Raw genomic sequence first — 25645 nt, forward strand, 5'->3', positions numbered from 1 at the left:
TGAGAGAGTGGGTATGGGTGATAAATATTTAAATATGCTTGTACCTCTTTATATTATTAGCGGTGGCGGTGTAATGGTTAAGACGCGCGCCTGTGGATCGAAAGGTCTATGGTTCGAATCCTACTCGTTGTTTACCAATCTGACTCTTGTTTAGTTGTTTGAAAACCTGCACACTGGTTGACTTGTCTTTGAAATACAATGGCAAACCGCTCCATTAAAATCCTACAAAGTTAGTCAGTTGTGTGTGTTCTATATGTACCTATGTACAATTCTCAATACACATAAGGAGAAGAAGATATAGTAGGTGTAACAATCGTGCAGGTGGAACACCTGCACGATTGCCGGTGGCAAATACTGGAGTATGATACACTTGCCTTCGCCTGCATGTCCACTATTAATATAATTTCTGAACACATCATTCGTGTTTCTGATTTCTGAACGAAACTATAGCTGTCTACTTGACTAAAGACGTCAAAATCTTTGTCAGGTCAGAGATCATAAACATGTATCTTCTTAATGAAAAAGATAAAACACTTCTAGGCCATCTATTAGCAAAACGAAAATGTACTTGTAAAACTATAGTTATTAATTAACGGTAATACACCAAGAGGTGTTACTCGCGACGGTGGTCGGATGACAACGGAGGTCCATTTGTTCATGGGATACACCCGCAAGGGACGCATACACACAAGCTAACAGTTGGCCATATGTTTTGCCATGTACTTTACTATATTTGATCTTGATAAAAAAAACAAACATACCTACTACCATTTATGGCAAACATACCTACTACTATTTAAGGCCCGTGAAGGGATGGGTCGTCGACGCATTTTCGTAAACGAAACTAGACCGTCTATGAACGTTCATGGACTAGTTGATTACTAGTTGAATTTGTCGACTAGTCGACGTCACGTTTTCGTTCAATGCACGTTCAATTTGAACGGTAGGTACCTACATGAGCTCTTCGAATCAATCAAAACTGGACTGTTTTTCTACGCCCCTAAAGTTCAAAGTCGGATGAAGTTAATTTGTTCATCGTTCGTCGCAAAGTGAATGGCGACTCGTCTACCAATGGATATTTATTCAAATGAACTCTATGTTTTAGTAAACAAAATTCACATTTGTTAAACAATTAGACTATTGGACTACATTAACCGACAGATTGAAACGATTACGTGGTGACCGCTTCGTGTAGCCATCTAATAATTGAACTAGTCGACGGATGAACAGTTGGACCGTCGAATCGTCGATGCATTGTTAACCGTCTATTAGACTAGTCCGTCCAATCGACGCTCATTCTTAAACCGAATGAATATCCTGTGTACAATTTTCCTATGTTTGTGCTACACAGGAAAATTGTATGGAAATAGAACACACTTCTACATGCATGTATACACGCAACATACAAATACAACCGTCACAGCGTGGAACAAAAATGCTACAATAATTCGGTGTGCATTTTATTATTGGAATGAAAATGTTGAGGATCACTGAGTGACCCATACTTACGTCATTCAATTCAAGTTCATATTTAGCTTGTTTTATGAAATGAATGGTCAAGTCAACGGTATTTTTTATAGTAAATAACCTTGAAGTTACTAATGCCTTGTATGAATTAAAGCGGATTCATCTCAGTACCTGCATATGTTTCCATAGTCGCAATCAGTGTTCAACATGAAATATACGTGAAGTACCGCGGGGAGTGACTAAAACTTTAGTAAGTAGATTTCACTATTGTGGGGAAACCTTGGTTTCATAGCCTTGTTCATCGAAGCATGGAGTGTCTGAAACTTTTTCCAGTGTCATCCGACGTCGCGTGTCGTCTCGGAGATACGGCCTTCTACCGCGAAGTCTGTAGAAAAACTAAAAATTCGCTATTCTTATCTTATCACAATAAATTATGTGCACAAGTGTTCGGATCACGCCGTGTAATGGACATAACATTTGTCACACAAAATACGGAACATACAAAACAGTTGCAAATACATTCATGGAACGTTCAGAGTTGACGTTGAGTTTCCACAATTTAATAAAGCGAGGTGTGTTTATGTGTTTTCTGTTCACAAAAAATGTGTTTATTCAGTCAGTGATAATTTGTGATGTGGTTTTGAGTTTAGATATATGTGCTTTGAGTTTTGGATATGTTTTCATTTGATTAGATAAAAGATATTTTCCGAATCTAGGTGATGTTCAACAATAAGGAATTTTTGTACTAAAACCAGCAGCATCTAGTAGAATCTAATAACTGATACATGAATTTATCACTGAAATTTGTATGGTGTAGATACACATTCAATTGTCTTGATAACCATTTACTGATTTTTCTTTATGCCCCATTTGAAGTAAATTGTATTTTGTATGTTTGTGGTTGTTACCGTTAAAACAAACTTATTTTTATTTTGTTCTACAAGTTATTCAGTAAATTAGTGTCAATACCTGATAGAATGTGAGTGAATGAATTATTAATATTATTATTTTATGAAACAAAGCAAGGCTTAAGATTGAATGAGTCGCCTCGTCTATGTACACATAAAGTATAGTTTTGCTTTAACAAATCACAAACAAATAACAAAAGTGCATATTTTTAATTTATTCATGATTTATTGCGCTGAGGTTCAAATACTAAAGACATGAGATCCAATATGGTAAAAAAAACTTATGGTTAGGTACTTCCAGAAGTTACTATGTTGAAAAAAAAGAAAATATGTTTATGAAAATTACAAGCTTATTAATTTTCAAGTCATCTTTGCCTAACAATGTACTGTCCAGCTGCCTATCAATTTCCTATGGCTAACATTTATTTATAGAGCTTCATTGATATGTGAAGCATTCATAACAAATAACTGTTTCTGGTATGGTTGGGTTATTGTTGACTAAACTAACAAACCACAAAATTCAGTTAGGTGACTGCCTATTTTGTATTATTTTTCTACACTATCATACAGAAAATAAAATGTGTACTTCTGTTCTTGTTATTGGTCCTAGGTTCTATAAAATTGTAATTTTTGCCACAAACTTTTATTGTCGCCAGAACGCCTTACAAAAATCCCATGTCCATGCTGCAAAGTGTGAGGAGTTCCCTCATTGAGAGCCGATCCTGGAAGTAGTACTACATCCAGTTGTCCTACAGAGTTGAAATTTCCCATGTCGCTTCAGTTTCCATGTCAATCCATTTTTATGTTAAACATTACCTGATGATGCACCCAGGATCGGCTCTCAACGAGGGAACTCCAAATCTAACTTGCAAGATTTTATTACAGTCAAGTGAAACTAAATAAACTTAAGTTTTTGATGAGAATTAAAAAGAAATAGATTATTTTTAATCTATTTCTTTTTAGCTCAACTCTGCTCATATATTATAAAGGTTTTGTTGTTAAGTATTTTGTTGATATTTTACAGTTGACATTTCCTTTTATAGTTTTTTGTTGATATTTTTATGCCTCGTTCGATAGATTGGCATTGATTGATTCCATCTAAATAATTTAAATTTTAATAAGTATTTATGTCCATGAATAATTTCCTAACAATGTCCTAATTTTAAGATTTTATGTCAAAATTTCCTTTTAAAGATGAAGAACTGTATGGCTACACAAACTATGCGATGGACACCCCGACACCCACCACGGGGGACTGCATGCAAGGCATCTTCCAGCCCATGGACTCCCTGACCCAGACTCTGGACTCCGACTTCGATGAGAGCCTTGCTGTGCCCGAGTCACTATCTGTGATCGGAGACAAGAATGATGGCAAGGAGGAACATGATTCTGGTAATTTATTTATTATCAATCAACATCATCAATTAATTTAAGAACTTTGTTCATGTCGGTGGAGCATTTTCCATCTAATTCTGTCCTAAGCCATCGATTTCACCTCCCTATACGACACGAGCTCTGCCTTCTCTTTTATTTCATCTAGGAATGCCCTTCTTGGCTTTCCTTTTCCTCTTCTTATTATCAATACATTGTATAATATAAAGTCGGCTCTCCGCGTCTGTCTGTACGCTATCTTTTAACCCACGCAACGGATTTTGATGCTGTTATTTAGATAATGTATTCCTAAAGGTTTATACATACATAAATAACAAGGTACGATGCCGGGCCAAGTCCCTAAACATTGTTAGTTATTTACAATCAACAAAAATTCAAAAACATGTAATCTCTCTCTATCATCTTTACCTGTTCCTGGATCTTTCTCTTGTTGTCATTTGTAAATATTTACAGTTTATTAATTTTAAACTTGGGGCCTCCAATGTATTTATTGAAAGTGGCACTTGCTATAACATAGGTAGTAAGGTATTTAGAAATCTTTATTACAATGTAGTATAGGGGTAATTACATTCAACCTTTATGAGTAATCAATGAATGTTTAGGACATCCTTGAAACCAAACAGTAGCTCGAGCTTCCACGAGCTATGATTGGTCCACAAAAGTGATAAAGTGCTTTGTTTGCAGTTAAAACAGTCATATCTGTATTAGAGTTCAGATATACATTATCTTTATATATAAATATAATCATGTCATATCTGTATGACATATAGCCTTAGACTGTAATCACATGTGCGCAAGGACCTTATGACATTTCTAGGCAAAAGTTTCTTCAACTCAATTGTCTGGATCACAGATTATGTAATACCTACTCTGGGTATAAAACTGGGTGAAAACTATAAACTAAAAAATATCTACTTAGGTAAGGTCACATGCATGAGTCATCAATTACATGTTTTTTTTCCATGATATATATTAAAATCTTAGCTTAGTTAGCTTGCAATATTTGTAATAGACGAAATAAAATTGTTGTTCTGATAATGCTGATAACATGTTTAATCTTTTTATTGCACACGTCTCCCGCCGACAATAAAAATATATCAGATAAATGATTGATTAGAATTGATGGCAACAATTGGAATAAAGGTTTTGATATTAAAATATATACATACCTATTAGTTGTTCTATCCTATCGCATACTATTAAACGAGCAATAATTTATTATAGATATATTTGCATTTTCGAAAACTAGGTATTCTATTTCGCATCCAGCTAGGTCTCATGTCTGGAAAGCTGGAAAGAAAATCCCAATAATAATTCCAAAGATGTGTTAGTTTAGACAAACATATAAGTACCTAATTCATCTTATTTATTATACGTGCTTATAAGTTATAGTTTCTTAGTATACGTACCTAACTTATTAAAAATTCAAGACAATATCGACCGAATTTGTGCTTTGACATTACGTAAAACCGGCAAAGTGCGAGTCGGACATTAGTTTTGTTTTATTTAAATGGAATTCAAGTCTGATTTCATAAAATACAGAGTTTAAAATACATTTACACAGTTAGATATTACGCTGTACTTACATGAAAGGAATTATTTTTTTCTGATGACCTATGTGGCTGTTTTATTTCATCAAAAACTGAAAATACTTACTTGGTTTCTTAAAAACAAAAATAATTGTTTCTTCAGTTATTTCCAAGTTAAGCTAATTTTATTGGAAGTTGTGAATCCTTTGATTAGCGAATTCTCACTATCGGAACTAGGGTTGCCAGGTCGCCAATCCTAATTCCTAAGTCGGACAGACCTTTTAGATTGGCCTAAAATTTGGTTAGAGCCGGACGCCTTACTTTAGGTTTGGCTAATATAAAGGTGACACGAAAACCTCAAGGATTTCATGTCGCAAAAACCAAGCATTTTTTATTATTTATCATAACTCTTCCTAAATTCTAATGAAATATAAATAAAATCTAATGCCAATTGACTGTTTCGTGTCTCAAGAAAATTGTGAAATGACTATGAAATTAATGAAAAAAAGCCAAACCAGCCGGAAACGCTACCTAGGTATGTCCAGTTTTATCCGACACTTAGAACGTTAGTCGAAACGGAAGCTAATCGTTATCTCGTACTGTGTTTTTCACACTTTACGGTTAAATTGAAGTTCATTCATTATTATAACCTTGCCAAAGGTTTTATTGGCTTCAAGGTTTGAGGATCTTATGCATCTATTATTCTTCATAGTCGTATTCCTCATGGCTGAGGGTCATTGTCATTATGTGGAATGAAACACACACAACAACTTTCTTGGCATTATTAATGGAGTGGTTTCCCATTGCCTTCTCCATTTCACACACAAGTTAATCATAATCAACCAGTGTGCAGGTTTCATCACGATGTTTTCCTTCATCGGAAGCAAGTGGTGGTCGATGAAAACTACTATATATGAGTCAGATTTGTATACAAACTCACACGAGTAGAATTCGAACCTGGGACCTTTTGATCCAAAGGCGGGCGTCTTAACCATAACACCACCACCGCTTCGGTGCGGTGGTGATGGTAGAAGCGGTTCCAACAAACTTCACCGCAGCCTTTTCTCCGAGGACGTCAATTAACAAATATAGGTCTTATATATATATATAATGACATTACTGTTATGTTTTAGTAAACTAGTTACTTGTATGAAGATTATTGTACACGTCGTTAGACTTTATTCATTTTATTTTATTAAAAATAGCAAAATCAGTCGAGTTTCGACATACAAACAAACATTTCTACACGGACTATCAATCAATATTAAAAGTATGTTATGAGTTTAAAAATAATGATTTGTTTTTTGTAAGTTTCCATGCGCAGAGGTACATTACAATATTGTATTATTTTGATGAATTTTATCCTCTCATAGATGATAAGGGACAGTATCAGCTGGTTTATCTAATCTCAGTATCATTTTATCATTTTTCCATATACACAGTGTATTATAGAAAGTTCGTATTGTGTATATGTACAATTCATTAATTTACAATTATACAAATCCTAATTACAATGTTATAAATTTAAATTAAGTTTGTTTATTAACTGTATTATGTGGTTTTTATCTCTTCAAGTTTTTTTTTTCTATTTAACCAAATTATTTCACTTTACTTAAATGTATTCATTTAGTTCGGAATATGAAGAACACGCGTATGCATGTGTAGCTTTAATCCGAGAAAGCAGACTTTATAATATTCTTCATAATTTAAATACAATGGCCAATTATGAATTTAATGGTCACATTCACAATATCATATAATTTGCTTGTATGCATAGCTTTTTTTGCATGCATTTCATTCATCTAACTAACTCAATAAATATATGAAGTTAATTTTTTTTATCAACTTATATTTATTAACATATTTTCTTCTATTTCACGCAAAAACTTTGTAAGTTGGAGATATTTTAACAAAATTTTGATTAATACAAAAGCGTCGTGAGGAAACCTGCACTCTGCTTGCCGCTAGTCGTAGTACGTGGGTAGTGGTAAAAGTCATGTCAGATGCCTTTAGGCGACTTGAATAAAATCTCACCAGTGTTAGAAATTAACACACTCGAAAAGAAGAATAAATAAATTAAGAAATCATTTAGCAAATTGACTTATCAATATATGCAAAACATGACCATTTACACACTAATCTATGATAAAAGATAAAGCTGTTTTGCATGGAGAATCTATGTCAGTCGCCTGTATCACAGCCCTGAGTCATCGCTGTTATTCACCCTGTCACTAATTAATACAATGCAATAGAATGTTCAATTCCAAAAGTGATTCATTATATTAGTGGAATTTGCGCAGATTATTTTGATTGAAACTTAAAAAGGCGACTAAGGGGTATAAGAGAATAACAGATAAGCAATAATAGACCCAAAAAAGAGTTGACTTCAAGAAAGCGACCGGTCATAAAACAGAGGCAGAATATTAGTTTCACCTGTTCAGTCGTTTGTCAGTCTATCTGTCAATCAAACTTTACAAGCTGAACATATTTTTTTTTTCAATTTCCATGTCAATGCATTACTATTATAAGCACCACCTGATTGTGCACTTAGGATTGGCTCCTTAAGATGGAACTCCGCAACGGATTACAGCGCGGACATTTTTTGTCACGCGTTGAATGTATACAAACTCTTCTTGACAACAATAAAATTGTAGAACTTTTTCTTTTAGATTTTTTTGTAACATCTATTTTTATTGTTGTTTTTCAGTAACAACGGCAGTCCCATTCATAGAGGTCCACAAGCCACCAGTGAAGTTCAACTCAGTGCATAGGAAAGTGTTCATTCCCGGTATAGAAATAAAGGTCAAATTCGTGGAGAACGAAAGGAGCGTAACGACACATCTACTAAATCCTAATTTGTAAGTTTGCTTATTTGTTTGTATTTATTTGTGTGTTGATCCATACAGCAGTTGCGATTCTTAAATAAAACTGTTTTTTGTTAGTAAACTCTTTATCGCATAAAGAAAATGCATACAGAGTAAGCAATAAAATACTTTGTAACCGCTGCGCTAAGAGGTATGGGAACATATCTCTTCTCTCTCTATCTCTTTCCTTACTCTGCAGCTATAACACAACTAGTTTGTAGGACAATTAGATTGTATTTCAAATAAATAATTAAATATTCTCAACGAAATAAAACTGCAGTAACATATTGTTTCTTAGTTTATTTCACTTCAACAGTCAGTTTGAGAATGCCTCTAAATGACAAAGACCTTCGCTTTTATACTCTTGGATTATAGTGGGGGGTGTTGATCTATACAATTGATTGACAATCTTCTTTATCTAAATAAGTTGTAAATACATATTTTCATAATCAAAGAATTATATTCCAAATTGTTATTTTATACAAAGCTAATTAAAATATAAAACATCAAATGATTTATTAAACTTGAGATAAAAAACAGTTGAATGTTTGTTACTTGTTGAATTTTGTAAATAATACTTTTGTAAGTCTATAATAAATATATTAATCTATTTACCTATAATAGTCTACAATTATAATCAAATAACAGCTAATCAAATTAAATTCAAGTAGAAAACTATTAATATTAAACAGTAATGTACATGTCGTCATAATTTGTGCCAGTAGTTGTTCCAATTCTATTGCATAAGATTTTGATAAAGGCAAAAAACCGTTTTCAAGCTTGCTCAGTATATAGGTACTTGAAAAATAAATTAATGAAATAGTAATATATCTACTTTCAGTACATAACAAGGTTGGCAATATGAAAAAGGGTACTTACTAAATATTATTGTTATCTATTTACACCGTCGCTGTCACATACCAGCACTCAAACGAATTGTGGTATTTTATTTAAGTCATCTGATATGATAATAGTGGCAAGGAGTTTCAAGTTCGATAGTAAAATAAGTTTTAAATTGGCCGGATCAATGTATGATTTTGACCTTGGTCTGTAACATATTATCTTAGTACGATTAGGAATATCTATTTCTAGAGTATATATATGTTTATCATTTATTAGTCACTATCAAATAACAAAATATTGTTGTCGATATTATTAGGATATCTACACCCTTCGAGTCTGGAGATAATAAAGACAATTGAACAAATGTGGAGAATCGAGACACAATAGATAAACAATTTTTGAAGTGAAAAAAGTGAAGGTCTTCTTTAGCGACGTTGTGCACTTTTTGTAATGGGTAAAAAATGTTAAACTCGCGTCAGGACACGTGACCCTGATAATTCGTAAAATGTCAAAAATACACAACGTTAATATTCAAGTTTTCACTTCTGCCGGCACTCCCGCAGTGCAACCCGGTTTTTATATGGTAGCCGGCTACCGGTGAGTAGGAGTAGCAGACGGATTTGCTAATATTTTCTTGATACGTTTTTGAACACATCAATATTTTTGTAACGTAGTATTTTAGGCCTCTCTCTCTCTCTCTCTCTTACTCTCACTCTCTCACATGTGACCGTTTTAGCTAGCCACATTAATACTTATAAAGTTATTAGAAATAATATAAGTAGTTCATTTTCGACACTGTACATTGATTCGGCAAATATTGAATTTGTTATGAAGTGTTTAAACACTAATAATACGCGCTTATTGTGTAGTACGCGCATTTGAGTAAACAATTGATTTTGCACTATAGTTATACAAAGATCAATAACACTTCAGAGTCCACTTGTGCATTGTAACATGCGTATATATTATTGAACTTATATATTATGACATCAACTCAATATATAGATCTTATATTTATTTTATCGAGCTGATGAGTTTCTTTCGGCATTTCTTCTCAGCAGTCGTCGTTCCGAAATGCTAGTAGTTTATAGCTTTGGTAAATATCATTTATTAGGCCTAATTTCTGAATAAATGATTTGATTTTGATTGAGAGTTTTCTACTTGACCTTTCACTCACTCATGTGTGGATGTATGCGGCACAGTATGTTAACTCCTTCATTTAACTCTGTAACTTGTCATTTTACTCACCCTTCTTATTCATACTTCCTTTGATGCAATCCATGCATCTCTTCATGGATTTTCCTCTATATATAAATATAAATCATTTTATTTCAGGTAATAACATAAGTATAAAAACAGTATAAAAAACCTAATACAAATGCGAGTGACCCACATTTTAAATACAGACTCCATTTTAACGGCTTTTTAAACATATGGGTTTCTTCCCGTCTCTTAATACGTACCACCTTAACCGGCTAAATAGGTATTTAGCTTCTCATTTACAGGTGCTATTTTCGTACTGCCTCTTTATGGACAAAATTTGGAATGAGTACGTACTCATCAGACTGTAATTAGAACCAATCACCTAGTCAACTCCATGAAAGTTCACTTGGATTAAATATTTTGTTCATAACTTTTCTATTTTCAGATATACAATAGCCCTCCAACATGGCGAGTTCTCGTGGACAATCAAAAAACGCTACAAACATATCTTGTACCTCCACCAGCAACTCACGTTATACAGAACATCGCTTGATATACCATTCCCGACCAAATCGCACAAGTCCCGAAGGGCGAGTTTCAAAAATACTGTCAACACCGAGGAGAAAGCAGAGAAGGTGGCGCTGCAAGCGCTGCCGAGGTCCGAGTCGAAGAAAAGAGACGGAAGACCCAGGAAACGAAAAGGGGCTTTACCAAGGTATATTTTATATACTTAATATATTTCATTGTTCAAATAATGTAGTAGTAATATATTTAGGATTATTTTGTGTAAATAATGGCGTAAACAATTAAGTGTAAATAATGTAAATATGGAGTATATTTAGCATTATTTACACAAAATATTCCTTCTCTGGCTTTAGCCGGGGGGAAGCAGCTCACTGTTCACCGCAGCACAGACCAATTTTGATGAAATTTTAAATATCTTCAATCATTCTCACTATATTTATTGTCCAGAATCATGTAGCTTACCGCTGACAGAGGTGTAGGCAACAGCTAGTTACACTATAAAACATACTAATAATTACAAATGTAAACATACTCTTCACATATTTGTCAGGATTTCATATGAAATAAATAATTTGTATAGATTATTTTTTAAGTTTTCGCTAATAAAAAAAAAGTGGCGCAAGTGTGCGTTTATGCGTCCTCTTAAATTCGCCTTTTACACTTTTTCACTAAAACTAATAAAATAAATAAAACTGAACTGATATCATATTTGCTTATTTTTATGTCCAGATTTCCGAAGAAACCCGAAGTTATGATCACATACGAAGGCCTGCAACTCCGGATGAAACAGCTAGAAGAATACTTGTACAGTCTGCTCAATATATCCATTTACAGAAACCACCACGAGACGGTAAGACGGGGGATAAATTATTTTAAATGAATCTAATTTATGCATAAATATAGAATATTATGTTTATTAAATAATATATTATATATTTTTTAATTATACAGGGTTACTGGTGTCTAACGCATAACCTTCAAAAGGCGCATAATGTACATAGAGACTAACATCTTTTATTCTACGACTTTTGTCTAAATGTAATAAATACATTTTTTTTAGTTTTAATATCGTGTCTGCAAAACGTTAACTCTAAGTTCGATTCCGCTACATAACGCTACTGTACTGCATCTCGTTGCTTGGTTATTACATGGAGTTAAGAATCGCAAATTAGATTGGTTTTGTTTATATGAAAAGAAAACTACGAATCACGAAAAGTCGTAGAATAAAAGTTGCTTGTTTTGATGTACCCAAGTAGTCTTTACGAGGTTTTGCGTTTGATACCAGTAATCCTGTATATTTATCTAAAGGTGAGACTAGACCCGTATCATAAACCTTATCCGTACATAATTTATTTAAATTACTCTTGTCTCAGTGAACACATATTTTAGTGTGATCGGGCATAGAACCAGCTCATAGGCTATGCATCCAGATTCTCTGTTTACATACATACGAGTTATTACTATTCATCCCAACTAATATAATAAATGCGATAATGGGTTCGTTTATTTGTTACATCTTCGCGATTTATCTACTCAGCCAATCTTAAAGTTTCTCGTACATATAGTAAAGAGTACGGAGAAAGACATAAGATACTTTTCATTACGGGGAAAAGTACATTTCGCGTGGAAAATACACGCGTGTGAAGTCGCAGATAGCTAGTGTACTGTACAAACTTTAAAATTGTTTTCATAATACTTTCAGGTGAAGTTTCTTGAAGTGTCCAACCTATCCTTCGTAGCGGAATTGGGAGGGAAGGGCAAAGAAGGAATTATACTGAAAAGGACAGGATCCACTCAGCCCGGACAGGCGGGGTGCAACTGTTTCGGTCTGCTCGGCGCCATGGTGTGCGTCAGGTGGGTAACGTGACCTCTATTTAAAATTGTATCCAACTAACACAGTAACTTACAAGTAGGTAGTCGATGACGAGCCCTGATACGTAGAAAATAACCTGGAATAACACATAGGGTACTTTTTATCCCGAAATTCCCACGGAAGCGAAACCCCGGGGCGCAGCTAGTATTATATATTTGTTATTTATTTATATTTATTTATTGCTTTCATTTGGCATACATGGGTCTTAATACATTTTTTACTACAACCATTCCTTTTTTAACTTTCAGATGTAACTATTTCTGTACGGGTTTAGTGTGCGCCAAGTGGCAAGAAAGATGGTTTTTCGTGAGGGATACTTTCTTTGGCTATATCCGGCCGAGAGATGGCGTCGTCAAAGCTATCATGCTATTCGATCAAGGGTAAGCTTATGTTTATATAAAAAATAAATAAAACTAAATTTATACAGGGTTACTGGTATCAAACGCAAAACCTTTTAAATACTACTTGGATACATCAAAACAAGCAACTTTTATTCTACGACTTTTCGTGATTCGTAAATTTAATTTTTCATAGCAAAAAAAAAATACAATCTAATTTGCGATTTTACAAATCTTAACGCCAAGCAACACGAGACAGTACAGTAGTGTTATGTAGCGGAATCGAACGAGTTAACGTTTTATAGAAACGACATTAAAACTAAAAAAGGGAAAAAATTTGTATTTATTACGTGTAGACAAAAGTCGTAGAACAAAAGATGTTAGTCTCTATGTACCTTATGCGCCTTTGGAATGTTATGCGTTAGATACCAGTAACCCTGTATATAAAGATTTATTAAAAGGCAATTGGATCGCGATTGCTCCGTCGTGCTCCGTTGCGACGTCGGAGCGCGTTGTGCTTCGTTTTTACATAGGTTTTGACATTGACGTGCGTTGAGGGACGTTGAAACTCGTTTCTGCATTTTTCTGAGTTGATCCGTCGAACGTCAACGCAACGGAGGGACGACGGAGCGCAACATAATAATGAAGCCAACCTCAAACCTAAAAATTGATGTTTTTTATAATTATTTTTGTTGTATAATACACAACCTAATTGCATATTTCTTTTATTTCACGCAGCACAAAGCACAGCCAGTGTAAGTAAGATAATGAAAAGTGCTAAATCAAATAACCTTACAATGGTTTTTTGTGATGTCTATTGTTTTAATCAAAATTATATGTTACGCGGAAACAGCGGATTGTAAATAGTTGGTTTACCTAACTTGAATCACTGCGAAAATAAATTTTTAACATGTCATCCAACTTTATTTTTTTTAACCACGCTCATTTTTAAAGTACATAAAGACGGCGGTACCATATCATATATTGTTAATTATTATAATTTTGCATATAACTTTTAAAAATGACAAATTTTAAAAATGGCGTCAAATTTAAATATGGCGCATATACGTTTACATTTGACGCCATAATGTAAAACCAATATCTAACAGCTCATTACTCGTGTTAGAAATAATTTTGTTTTTAGACATCTTTTAATCTGAACTTATTAAAATTACTATTTTTGACGTGCTAAATATTGTGCTAATTTCCACACCGCTAACAGTCAATTCACAAAACCGTTCAGATTTGAAGTCTCCAGCGGTATGTACTCAACTGGGATGAACCATGGTCTACAAATCCTCAATCACAGCCGACAGATGGTCATCAAGTGTTGGACCAAGAGGAAAAGCAAGGAGTGGATGCAGTATCTCAAAGCTGTGGCGAATCAAAGTGGTAAGTGTATGTGATTGTCAATAACCGACAACATTTGGAGTGTACCAAACAACAGGTATTATACTTGGTGGTCACTGGGCGATTTAGCAGGTATGTGCGCGTTTAATACCTGTTGTTTAGTATATAATTATGCAACGCGAAATTTTAACAGTAGTTAAGATTTGGAGTGGGCGACGAGGGGAAAATAAGTAATTAAAATTAGATTAAGTAAGATTTTAGGTACCTACCTACCTATTATGACTATTTCCATTCGATATGCGTCAACTCGTGAACGGGTGATGCCACTGGTCAGCTTGATTCTCTGTTATTTTGTTTGGTTAATTGTGTTTTATGTCTATTTTTTTCTATCACCACAATCACAATGATAGTCTTTGACCATGTACTTTATATACCTTGTTATATACTATTAGAAAAGAATATGTAAGAGAGAGAATAATGACCATTCTAGCATGATAGGGACCGACACTGTTTAAATGAGTTACTTTCGGCATTTCTCTTCTTTTTGTGAAATTACTATATAATATTGATGTGAAAAAGTGCCTGAAGATCGAATTTCAGAAAAACAATATTTGTATTCGATGTCGGTTTTAGCAAATTTTCGAAGTGAGATGCAGCGAACCAATCGCATAGCTGTGTGGTTGTGGTCGCGTTACAATGCCATGTTACGACCTCCGTTGATAAGAATGCAGCAATTTTAATCGCCTTATAATCTAGTGCCAGAATTTCTAAACAGCACTGATCTACTACACGGATTTTCGTGTGGTTTTCACCAAGAGTTATTATAATTCCTGAGGAATGTTTAGGTAATTTATTACATTTTTACCCGAGCGAAGCCGGCACAGGCCGCTTTTAATAAACTGCGTATTTCAAAAGCAAATAAAGATTCGACGACCTCGGTGGCGCAGTGGTAAAGTGCTTGCCTCTGAACCGAGAGGTCCCGGGTTCAATCCCCGGTCGGGTCATGATGGAAAATGATCTTTTTCTGATTGGCCCTGGTCTTGGATGTTTATCTATATATGTATATATTATAAAATATAGTATCGTTGAGTTAGTATCCCATAACACAAGTCTAGAACTTACTTTGGGGCTAGCTTAATCTGTGTAATTTGTCCTAATATACTTATTTATTTATTATTTATTTATTCGTTCTTTCACATTCCTTTGTACAGCAAAAGACTTCACTCAGCCGAACCTCCACCATTCGTTCGTGCCTCCGCGGCCTTCCACTCCTGTGGGGACTCTGGTAGACGGCTCGTCATACTTGTCAGCGATCGCGGACGCCATGGAGTTGGCCAGACAGGAGATATTCATAGCCGATTGGTGGTTGAGTCCAGAGATATATATGAAGAGACCCGCGCTCAATGGAAATTATTGGCGGCTAGATACTATACTCAAGAGGAAAGCGGTGAGTTTTCATTTAGTACTAGCTTTTGCCCACAACTTCGTATGTGAGTATAAATCCGTTTCTCGTGGGTCCGTGGGTTCTCCCGTGGGTATATATATATATATATATTGGGTAGGGTATATATATATATATACCCACGGGAGAAACCGGCGTAACAATGTATGTCGTAGATATATATATATATATACGACATACATTGTTACGCCGGTTTACAGGGTAAGCAGTGAATTGGGATTTCGGATTGCCACATCACTCTATCCATTCGCATCGCATGAAAATCCGTGCAATAGTTTTTGAGTTTATACCAAACAGACAGACGCGGTAGAGGACTCTGTAAAAAAATAAAGGTACTGCCAATCCGTATGATGGATAATAAGGCCACAAAGTAAACGAAATTCTATATAAATGTCTAACTTATAAACTTTATAACTCACTCGTTGAATTGCGAAGACAATAAACTGTAATTTTTATAATTAAATTTTAACGAGCTCAAAGACACCACTATTTTTCCAATGCTTCCATTGTTTTGTAACGTATGTATGTGTTTTTATCACAGGCGCAAGGTGTCAAAATCTTTATAATGCTTTACAAAGAAGTGGAGATGGCCATCGGTATCAACAGTTACTACAGCAAGACCAAATTGGTCGGTGAAAACATCAAGGTAATATACTTCTTTTTATCTAGCGTTTTGTTTCTTTATTACACTCATATGCAATCTGTCAATAAAGTTAAGATTATAAATGAGGGATATAATCACATGAGAGTTCAAATAGTTCCCTTCGGAACGATTATATTAAGTAAGTACTTAACAACTGTAAGTCCAGTCCAGAGGACATATTTACAAAATGAATATCTTATAATTAATTGCAGAATGCTATTGACAATCATTTTAATGAGCAAATATGTATATTGTTTACCAGAATAATCATAGAGATCCTGATTATACCGCTGAATTAATTGAGTGTTGAATTTGTTAAGCCCAAACTGAAATCGATTTCCGATCGATCGAAAACACGAATGAAATCATAGACTTAAGAAGTCATAGACAAGACTTAGTAATGTTAGGCGGTTTTAATTTTCGTGTAGATATATTTTACGTCGCGTTAGAATATTTTTTTATAGCATAGTGGGCAAACGAGCGGGTCACTAGATGGCAAACAAACACCCATAGAGACTGAATAAAATCCGACACCAGTGTAAGCGAACAAAACACATTCATAAATACAAATCCAAAATTCTTTATTCGATTTAGGATGCATCACTTAATGACGTAAAAAAATTACTTAACTTAAACTAAGTCTACACAACAAACTTCACCGCAGCCTTTTCTCCAAAGACGTCAATTAACAAATGTAGGTCTTATACCTATATAAAAAATTAAGAGGACGAATTTACATCGTTATTAAAAATGTCTAAATTTAAATAAATAAAAAAGTTGTTAGTATTTTCAATAAAATTATTGAAAATTGTCACAAAGAAAAAAAATGTATAAATGAAAAGCTAAATGTACAAAACGTACGAAATCATGTCATAAATCATCAATTACATATGTTATGATGATACTACACCATGTGACGACAAAGATAGAAAGATACGGACTGGCCGTATTACAATTTATCGCAGCTAGGTTTTCCGCCACCCAGACCACGCGTGCTGTTCTGGGCGCACCACGAGAAGCGGGTCTGGCTGACGGAAAACCTAATTGCGATAAATTGTATTACGTACTAGCTTTCTATAACCGCCTAACTTTACTGAGTCGTGTCTATGACTTCTTAAGTCTATGATTTCATTCCTCGTTTCCATGGCAATCTATTTCAGTTTGGACTTAACAAATCTAACACTCAATTAATTCAGCGGTATAATCAGCATAGCTATAATTATTTTGGTATATAATATACATATTTAGTCATCAAAGTATTAGTCAATAGCATTCTGCAATTAATTCTTAGATATGCCATTTTGTAGGGAAAATACGTCCTCTGGACTGGACTTATAGTAGTTAAGTACTTACTTAATATAATTTTTGAACTATGTGAAAGTACTTCAAGATTTGCTTCTAATACTTCTTCGTAATACAATTTATCGCAACTAGGTTTTCCGTCACCCAGACCACGCGCGCGCCGGCGTGCTGTTCTGGGCGCACCACGAGAAGCTGGTCTGCGTCGACCAGACTGTGGCCTTCGTCGGGGGCATCGACCTCTGCTACGGCCGCTGGGATGACCATAGACACAGGTATTCACATCCATCCTAATTTTCCTTACCTACATGAAAACTATGAAAATCGTCGCATATCTGAACACAAATAACATTTAATCTAATATACATGCATAATTCATAAAATGAAATTCAATCAGATATCCCGCAAGAAACTCGTTTGAATCATGTCCAAATTGTCAAATTCAAGACGCTAGTCAAATCCCCTTTATATGTTTCCATATGATAAAAGCCTTTGTACTTGAAATACAAGATAGATTTCAAAAATTATCGAGTCCCAATAAACTATTTATTTAGTTCAACTTTATTTCACAAAATACAATTTGTAAAAGTACAAAACGTTAACTTAATGCTAAAAGAATTATTTAACAGTCAACCATTCGGTCATACAGAGAATGCTATATGGGTGCAAAAAACAAAATAATAATAAATCCTTACATATTACAAAACAAAGTCCTCTGCCGTATCTGTCTGTCTGTTCGCGATAAACTCAAAAACTACTGCACGGATTTTCATGCGGTTTTGACCAATAGACAGTGTGTTTCCTTAGTAAGGTTTAGGTTTATAACTTATCATGTTTTTACGAGCGAAGCCGGGACGGGCCGCTAGTAAATGATAATTAAGCCTCCAATTTTGCTCCTCACATTGTAGGTTAACAGATCTCGGCAATATAGCGCAGCCGCACTCATCAATAAAGTCTAAGAAGAAGACGTCGAGTTCCCCCGGCGGCGGAATTTATCTTCCTCTAGGAAACGGACTCGAAGCGTCTTTGGAGCTGGCGAGAAACACCAGAGATCTCGTTATCAGCTTGAATGAGTAAGTTTCTCTTCGAAGACTCAATAAATCACGTGTTTCAGTTCGATGGAAGAACCTGCTGAGATTCCACTTCACAAGGCATAATCTGGCTATTCTTTAGTTCCCACGCTGGGCAAAGGTTTGCCCTAATTTTTTGTGAGTTAATTAGTCGTTCCATTATTGGTTACTTCTTTTGTATGACAATATGGCAAGGCGGAAATGTTTCCATTGAAGAATCTAAAAAAAATATTTGATACATTCATCATTGCCTTTCATTTTGATAAACTGTATACTAAGTGCCTACTAAAGGTCCTTCCATAAAATATCTCACACGAATTTCATGATTCTCTAGTGCAATGTTTTAGCATCATGAAAACATCTAATAATTGTAATTGTATATTTTAGCGTCCCGGCGCAAGAACAAAAAACAGATGAAACACAAAGCGACACACAAACAGACACCGATACAGACACACAATCAGAAGCGAAACCTGCCCTTCCAGTATTACAACCGGGAGACCAACTCCTCATATCCTCTCCTCATGACGGCCAAGACAAAGATTCGCCCGAAATTCAGAAACGGAACGTTTTAAACAAAATAACGAATCGAGGGAAAGACATCATCAGTATTATTTACCCACCGTACGAAGAGGAAAGGAACGAACAGAAGTTCGATGATAATGAAAGGAAAAAAGCTGAGAAATACGCTTTGTCTACAGATCAAGTGTTATTAACTGAAGCTTTTGGTATTCCCGTTAAAGATGGTAGTAAAGTCAGTAAGCCCACGCCGCTTGCGCATGTGGAAGAGGGCAGAGTGATTACGGAAAGTACTAAGGACGCGTTGGAGGGGATAGAAGGAAACTCAAAACTGTGGATAGGGAAGGATTATGTCAACTTTATTGTTAAGGACTTCAATAATTTAGATCTGCCATTTGTAGGTGAGTTATTTGCTACTAACTTTTCAATACTAGCGGCGAATTAATTGCAATCGTGTTTTGTATATTATTTCTTGTTGGTAGGATATTTTTTTTAATAAGGCTTTGAGTTCAGTCATTCAAATTATTCATTCAACATTTTTTCAGTCTTGTCGGTGGATTTCATTCTCTCTCTTTCTATCTTCAACCATCGTTTAGACCTTACACTACACCACTCTTGCTCTCCTTTATCTGGTCCATGTAAGTCGATAGATAGTTTATATCACCGCGTTAATTCTGCCATTCCATTTCAGACTTAGTGGACAGGAGCACAACGCCGAGAATGCCTTGGCACGACGTCGGCGTAGTAGTACAAGGCGCGGCGGCGCGGGACGTGGCCAGACATTTCATACAGAGGTGGAACGCTATAAAGTTAGAGAAGGCGAGGTAAGTTATAAGAATTTAGATTCAATACACAAACATGTAAGATTGAAAATGCCTTGGTACGACTACATTTGTTGATGGTACTGCTACAAGAAGCATGTCATGTCTTGTATGTGTTAAGGTATCTAAAAATCGTAAATCATATTTAGAGGAGTATATGTAGAGAACGCTAATTTTACGGAACCTTCGATGCGCGTGTCCGCCTCGAACTAGACCGGTTTATTTTTTAATTTCTATGGTCATTTGCTCTTACCTTAATAACATTTGTATAATTTCCAGACAAAATGCAAATTATCCGTACCTGATCCCGAAGTCATACTCAAATATTCTGCCTCTACAAGATCTGGACAAGTTGCTAAACATCGATATCACTCCAGCGTCGTGTCAGGTAATCCCAACTAATATTATAAATGAAAATATGTTTGTTACCTCTTCGCGCTCTATCTACTCAATCAATTTTCTTGAAACTTTGCATAGATATAGTTTATAGTATGGAGAAGGACATAGGATAAATATATAAGGACAAATCAAACAGATTGAGTTAGCCCCAAAGTAAGTTCGAAACTTGTGTTATGCGATACTAACTCAACTATACTATATAGGTAGATAAACATCCAAGACCCGGGCCAATTAGAAAAAGTTAATTTTCCATCATGACCCGACCGGGGATCGAACCCGGGACCTCTCGGTTCAGAGGCAAGCACTTTACCACTGCGCCAACGAGGTCTTCAAATCTTTTGTATTTTAATATTAAATTTTAATGTTCTTAGGTCCTTCGAAGCGTGTCAAGTTGGTCGTGTGGCTTCTTAGATCCGGATACTGTGGAGCAAAGCATACACGAAGCTTACGTCGACACTATAACCAGGGCACAACATTATATCTATATAGAGAACCAATTCTTCATCACGCTGTCGAGGTCTAATACCAATGTGCGGAATCAGGTAAGCTGATTTCACATGATTTTATTTAGTTTCGATGCGTGTTTGTCTGTAAATAAAATTTACAAGTTAAATTTCACAAACAGCTTGTCCTGTAGTGTTGTGATTTTTCACGTCACTTCAGTTTGCATGACAATTAATTATTATGATCCAATTATGCGCCCAGGATCAGCTTTCGATGTTGAATCTCCTCAAAGGTTTACTGTACCGACTTGATTTTTTTGATACAGCGACAATGATTAAGTTTAGTTGAATGCAACAAGACAATAATAAATTGTGTGGTAAAAATGACAATAAATGAATTTATATAATATTTCAGATAGGCGAGGCGCTCTTCAACAGGATAATGCGTGCGGTGCGAGCAAGGGAAACGTTCAGGGTGTTTGTAGTGATGCCGCTGCTGCCCGGCTTCGAGGGCGAGGTCGGCGCCTCCTCCGGCGCCGCGCTGCACGTCGTCACGCATTGGAACTACCAGAGCATATCTAGGTAGATTTTTCGTTTTCATTTGCCATGATTTTGTCACGGTACTCCACTTATCGGACTTCTTTGTTATATATATTGTTATCTCTTTCATATTGTGTAACATTATGGAAGAGATAGCAACGGTTGGGATGCCGCTGTTACACGGATTCGAGGGGGACGTCGGCGCCCCCTCCGGCACCACATTACACGTCGTCTCGCATTAAAACTTCAACAGATTGATTTTTCATTTTCATTTGCCATGATTTTCTCACTTTTAAGCGGTACTCCACTTATGTGCACTTTGTTAAATGTCTTGTTGTCTCTTTCATCTTGTGTAACATTATGAAAGAGATAGCAACAATATCTCGGGTTATAAGCGGTTCCCTCTTTTTATGCATACAATTTTTACTTTTACTTTTCATAATAATAGTTATGCATAATATTAATCTAGCATAATATTTTAGGCACACATTTTCTTACGCATACCTACCATAAGCATAACAATTTTTAAGCATAATATTCTAAAGCATATTGGTGGCTTATGGGTGCCACACCCTAACCTACTGCTACACTATAACTTTATGCAAATCAAAATTATGGTAAAATACATTAGCCTAAACTATAATTATTCTTATTGAAAAGGTATGCCAAAAAATTATGTCAAAATATTATTATATCCAAATAATATATGCCTAACTCGTTATGCTAAATTAAATTAGGATAAAAAAGTTATGCGAAAAAAAGAGATCCCGTGCTCCATCAGCTAGACCATCAGCTATTGAACGCTATGAAAACCGCCTCAAATTCCATCCAGATTTGCGTGACGCGCGAACAAACATACAGACAGACAGACACGAAATTTAAAATAAATTAATCCCATGAACCATGACCACCATTGGATAATCTTTAAATCTTAGTTTATAAAACTACATTAATAAATTGTAATTTATTTTTCAGAGGTCGTGAAGCAATCCTGACACGTCTTTACGAAGCTGGCGTGTCAGATCCCTCACAATACATTACCTTCCACGGCCTTCGAACACACTCTGTGTTAGACGGAGAGCCTATCACCGAACTGGTTTATGTTCATTCAAAGTTGTTGATCGCTGATGACAAAACCATTATATGCGGCAGTGCTAATATTAATGATAGATCTATGATTGGGAAGAGAGATTCTGAGTTGGCTGTGTTGATACAGGTATGATTCAGAATAACTTTATTTAAACTTTAGAAAACCCTCTAATATATACGTCCCTACCGTAACATATATATAAATCTCGTACCCTCTATTTACAGGGTATATATTTTTAGAGAGTGACATATTAGTGATATATTAGTGTATAAAGCTACATATTAGATATTGGCAGACTGGATTAGGTAAGGGGTTCTCAAAGTTTAACATCCTTTTTGATAATTTGAAAAGGAAAAACAAAACTGCATTTGGATTTGGATTTACTAATTTTATGACATTATTGGTCCTGAGTTTGGCAAATTATGTAAGACTAGCGGTCCATCCCGGCTTCGCTTTAGTAAAACCTAGTTTTAAAAAACTGCCCTGTTACTCCTGAAGGTATCGTCTGCCTCTGTGCCAAATTTTATCAAAATCGTTCCAATAGTTTTTGAGTTTAATCATTACAAACGAAAACACAAATCTTTTCTCTTTATAAGTGTGGATAGTATAGATGAGTCGCATTTTGGGTAAGCAATGATTGACATGATTATTTTGTATCCAGGACGAGCAATACACAGACGGCACTATGAACGGCTCAGCATTCCCGTGCGGTAAGGTCGCCGGTGCGCTTCGTAAAAGGCTGTTCAGGGAACACCTCGGGCTGACGGAGGTCGAGCTCGGGCGCGCGGGCTTCAGCGTCGACGACCCGTGCTGCGATCACTTCTACAACATGTGGAAGAACACGTCTACGCAGAACACCGCTGTTTATGAAGAGGTGTGTTACTGTATTTTTTTTTTTTGTGCTTTAAGTTACCGTGTAGTGTCTGTAGGTAGGTGAGGAACACGCAGGTATTTGACATAAAGATCCTATGCAAAAATGTATGTTTACTCAAAACTTTTGTTGTTTGGAATATTCTATGTATCTAAGAGATTTAAGTATCTTGTCTGATTAACTAAAATACAGGCATTTACTCTCTTAATAGAAATTCCTGAATATATCATGCAGTATTACCTAGATCTTTCATTCGCCTTTTGTATTCGAACAACGGCAATAAAGACCTAAGTGCCAGCCGCCATAAGGTCCCTTTTGATTTGGACGGCCACATATGTTGTTAGGTACTATTATATTGTGTTATAAGACGGAACTTGTTAATTTAATTTGTTATTTTACAGGTCTTCCACACGATACCAACGAATTCTGTCCACACATTTGCAGAATTAAAGAAATACAACGAAAATAACCCAGAAAACCTATGGCACAAGGATCGGTCACTCGCCAATATGAAAATAGATGTCATACAAGGTTACCTAGTGGACATGCCACTAGATTTCTTGTGTAACGAGGTTCTAACGCCACGGAATACTTCTGTAGAAGGCATGATGCCTTCTGCTTTATGGACTTAGTCTAGTGGATTTTTAAGTTTGGTTTAGAAATTGAAACTTAAAAATAATAAATTTGGTCAAAATAGTCTGTGGATTTTGATCGAATACGGGCCAATATAATGTCTTACAAGGTTATGTATTAGATTTCTTATGTAATGAAGTTCTATAACCTAAAGATATTTCTGTTGAAGGCATGATACATAAATTGCTAAGTATGTAGTCGTTTGGATAGAGATAATATGAAAAAAAATGTTGTTTTTGTGAAACTATAAAGTTTGTTACTCTATGCCATAGTCTATGGAAAATAACATCTACTTTTGTGTTTTACAATTTTGTGGGTCAAATTCGGACCCTATTTAAACAAAGTAGAAATAGTTTTTGATAGTCGACATCGCTGGATCGATGAATTGTTGAAATGAATCTTAAAATTTTTTGCAAACAGTTAAGGGGCATTTTGATGTCACAGCCGGGAGTATGAGAGAGACAGAGATAGAGGCTTTTATTCAGCGGTGGGCCATAGAAAAAAAAATGTTAAATATAATGTAAATTATTTAAATCTATATTTAATTAAGGTGCTAAAATATTTTCTACTAATTCTAATTTAAGACGTTGATGTGTTTATATCGTATGTTTACATGAAGTTTTATAAATTGATCAAAATATTGCACGTTAATTGGATACAGACCTTGACAAATCTTAATATACAACTTTGAATATGTACATACTGCATTTTTATTATATGTTTTAGATCTAATATGTGTCATAATAACTAATATTAATAAGTGATATTTTTAATCAAATACAATTTTGAATGGTCCAATTTTATTTGTTTATTATAGTTTCATATAAGTTCTTCTTACTTTCCGTAATAATCTTAATTCCTTTGAAATGAATAGTGAAATAAGTATAAGTAACTGAATTTTAATAATAACAATGATAGTTAAATGTAATCTAGTGCAATCATATCAAATATCCATTTATTGCAATCATAATGTATTATATATTTAAATACCTACCAAATATTTTTTTATGTCTGAAATGATTTTCCTTTATTTGATTGAATAATTTATGATCTGATATCAGTTGTTATCGTACTGATTGTTAATCTTTCACGAAAAATCTACTAGTCCGCTTGTTATGAAATTTGTTACACGGATAGAATATAACATGGAATAACACAGGATACTGTTTAACCCGAAATTCCCACGGGAGCGTAGCCCCGAGGCACTGAACTAGTAAAATATATTTATATGTAAGTTTTCAGATTTCTATTCCGAGTTAAGAATGAGTGATGGTGCAATTTACGGGATTATATTTTGTTGTTAGTAATTTTGTAAAGCTACCTCTTAAAAATTAGTCGTGTTATCTTTATTTATTGTACGGTAGCGATAATTACAAGCCTATTTAATATTTTGAAATAACATGGGGAATATATATTAGTGGGGAACCCCACCAATATATATTCCCCACCCCAAGGTCGCGCGTACTCAAACAGGTGTCGACGCGTATTTATGAACATTGCGTAGTTGGTATGAGAGCTTTCATTTAACGGAAAAGAAATCCAGCAATGTATTCAGTGTGTATA

At 35.0% G+C, this 25645-nt stretch overlaps 1 protein-coding gene across 2 annotated transcripts; it reads left to right on the forward strand.

The window, feature by feature from the left end:
- The first annotated feature begins 1527 nt into the window (after positions 1–1527).
- Positions 1528–24589, forward strand: Pld (Phospholipase D). Of its 2 annotated transcripts, none has more exons than XM_053744069.2 (20): positions 1528–1717; positions 3570–3767; positions 8004–8154; positions 10652–10921; positions 11461–11581; positions 12434–12585; positions 12853–12984; positions 14186–14334; positions 15504–15739; positions 16296–16400; positions 17832–17971; positions 18605–18769; positions 19154–19686; positions 19977–20109; positions 20386–20494; positions 20877–21047; positions 21364–21530; positions 22464–22704; positions 23240–23452; positions 23851–24589. In XM_053744069.2, the coding sequence occupies exons 2-20, from the start codon at positions 3602–3604 to the stop codon at positions 24079–24081; spliced, it is 3585 nt and encodes a 1194-aa protein (XP_053600044.1). In that variant the 5' UTR covers positions 1528–1717; positions 3570–3601; the 3' UTR covers positions 24082–24589. The 2 variants fall into 2 exon arrangements, with proteins under 2 accessions (XP_053600044.1, XP_053600043.1); XM_053744068.2 differs by lacking the exon at positions 1528–1717 and adding an exon at positions 1834–2039.
- Positions 24590–25645: the final 1056 nt, after the last annotated feature.

The sequence above is a fragment of the Plodia interpunctella genome, chromosome 4, assembly GCF_027563975.2.
Source record: "Plodia interpunctella isolate USDA-ARS_2022_Savannah chromosome 4, ilPloInte3.2, whole genome shotgun sequence".
NCBI classification, from domain to species: domain Eukaryota; kingdom Metazoa; phylum Arthropoda; class Insecta; order Lepidoptera; family Pyralidae; genus Plodia; species Plodia interpunctella.

Excerpts from the sequence above, each read along its gene's own strand:
- Pld (XM_053744068.2), top strand. The coding sequence starts at position 1,901 with ATGTGCACAAGTGTTCGGATCACGCCGTGTAATGGACATAACATTTGT. Across the intron at positions 10,922-11,460 it reads CGAAAAGGGGCTTTACCAAG|ATTTCCGAAGAAACCCGAAG; the intron begins GTATATTTTATA and ends TTTTATGTCCAG. Across the intron at positions 15,740-16,295 it reads CTATACTCAAGAGGAAAGCG|GCGCAAGGTGTCAAAATCTT; the intron begins GTGAGTTTTCAT and ends TTTTTATCACAG.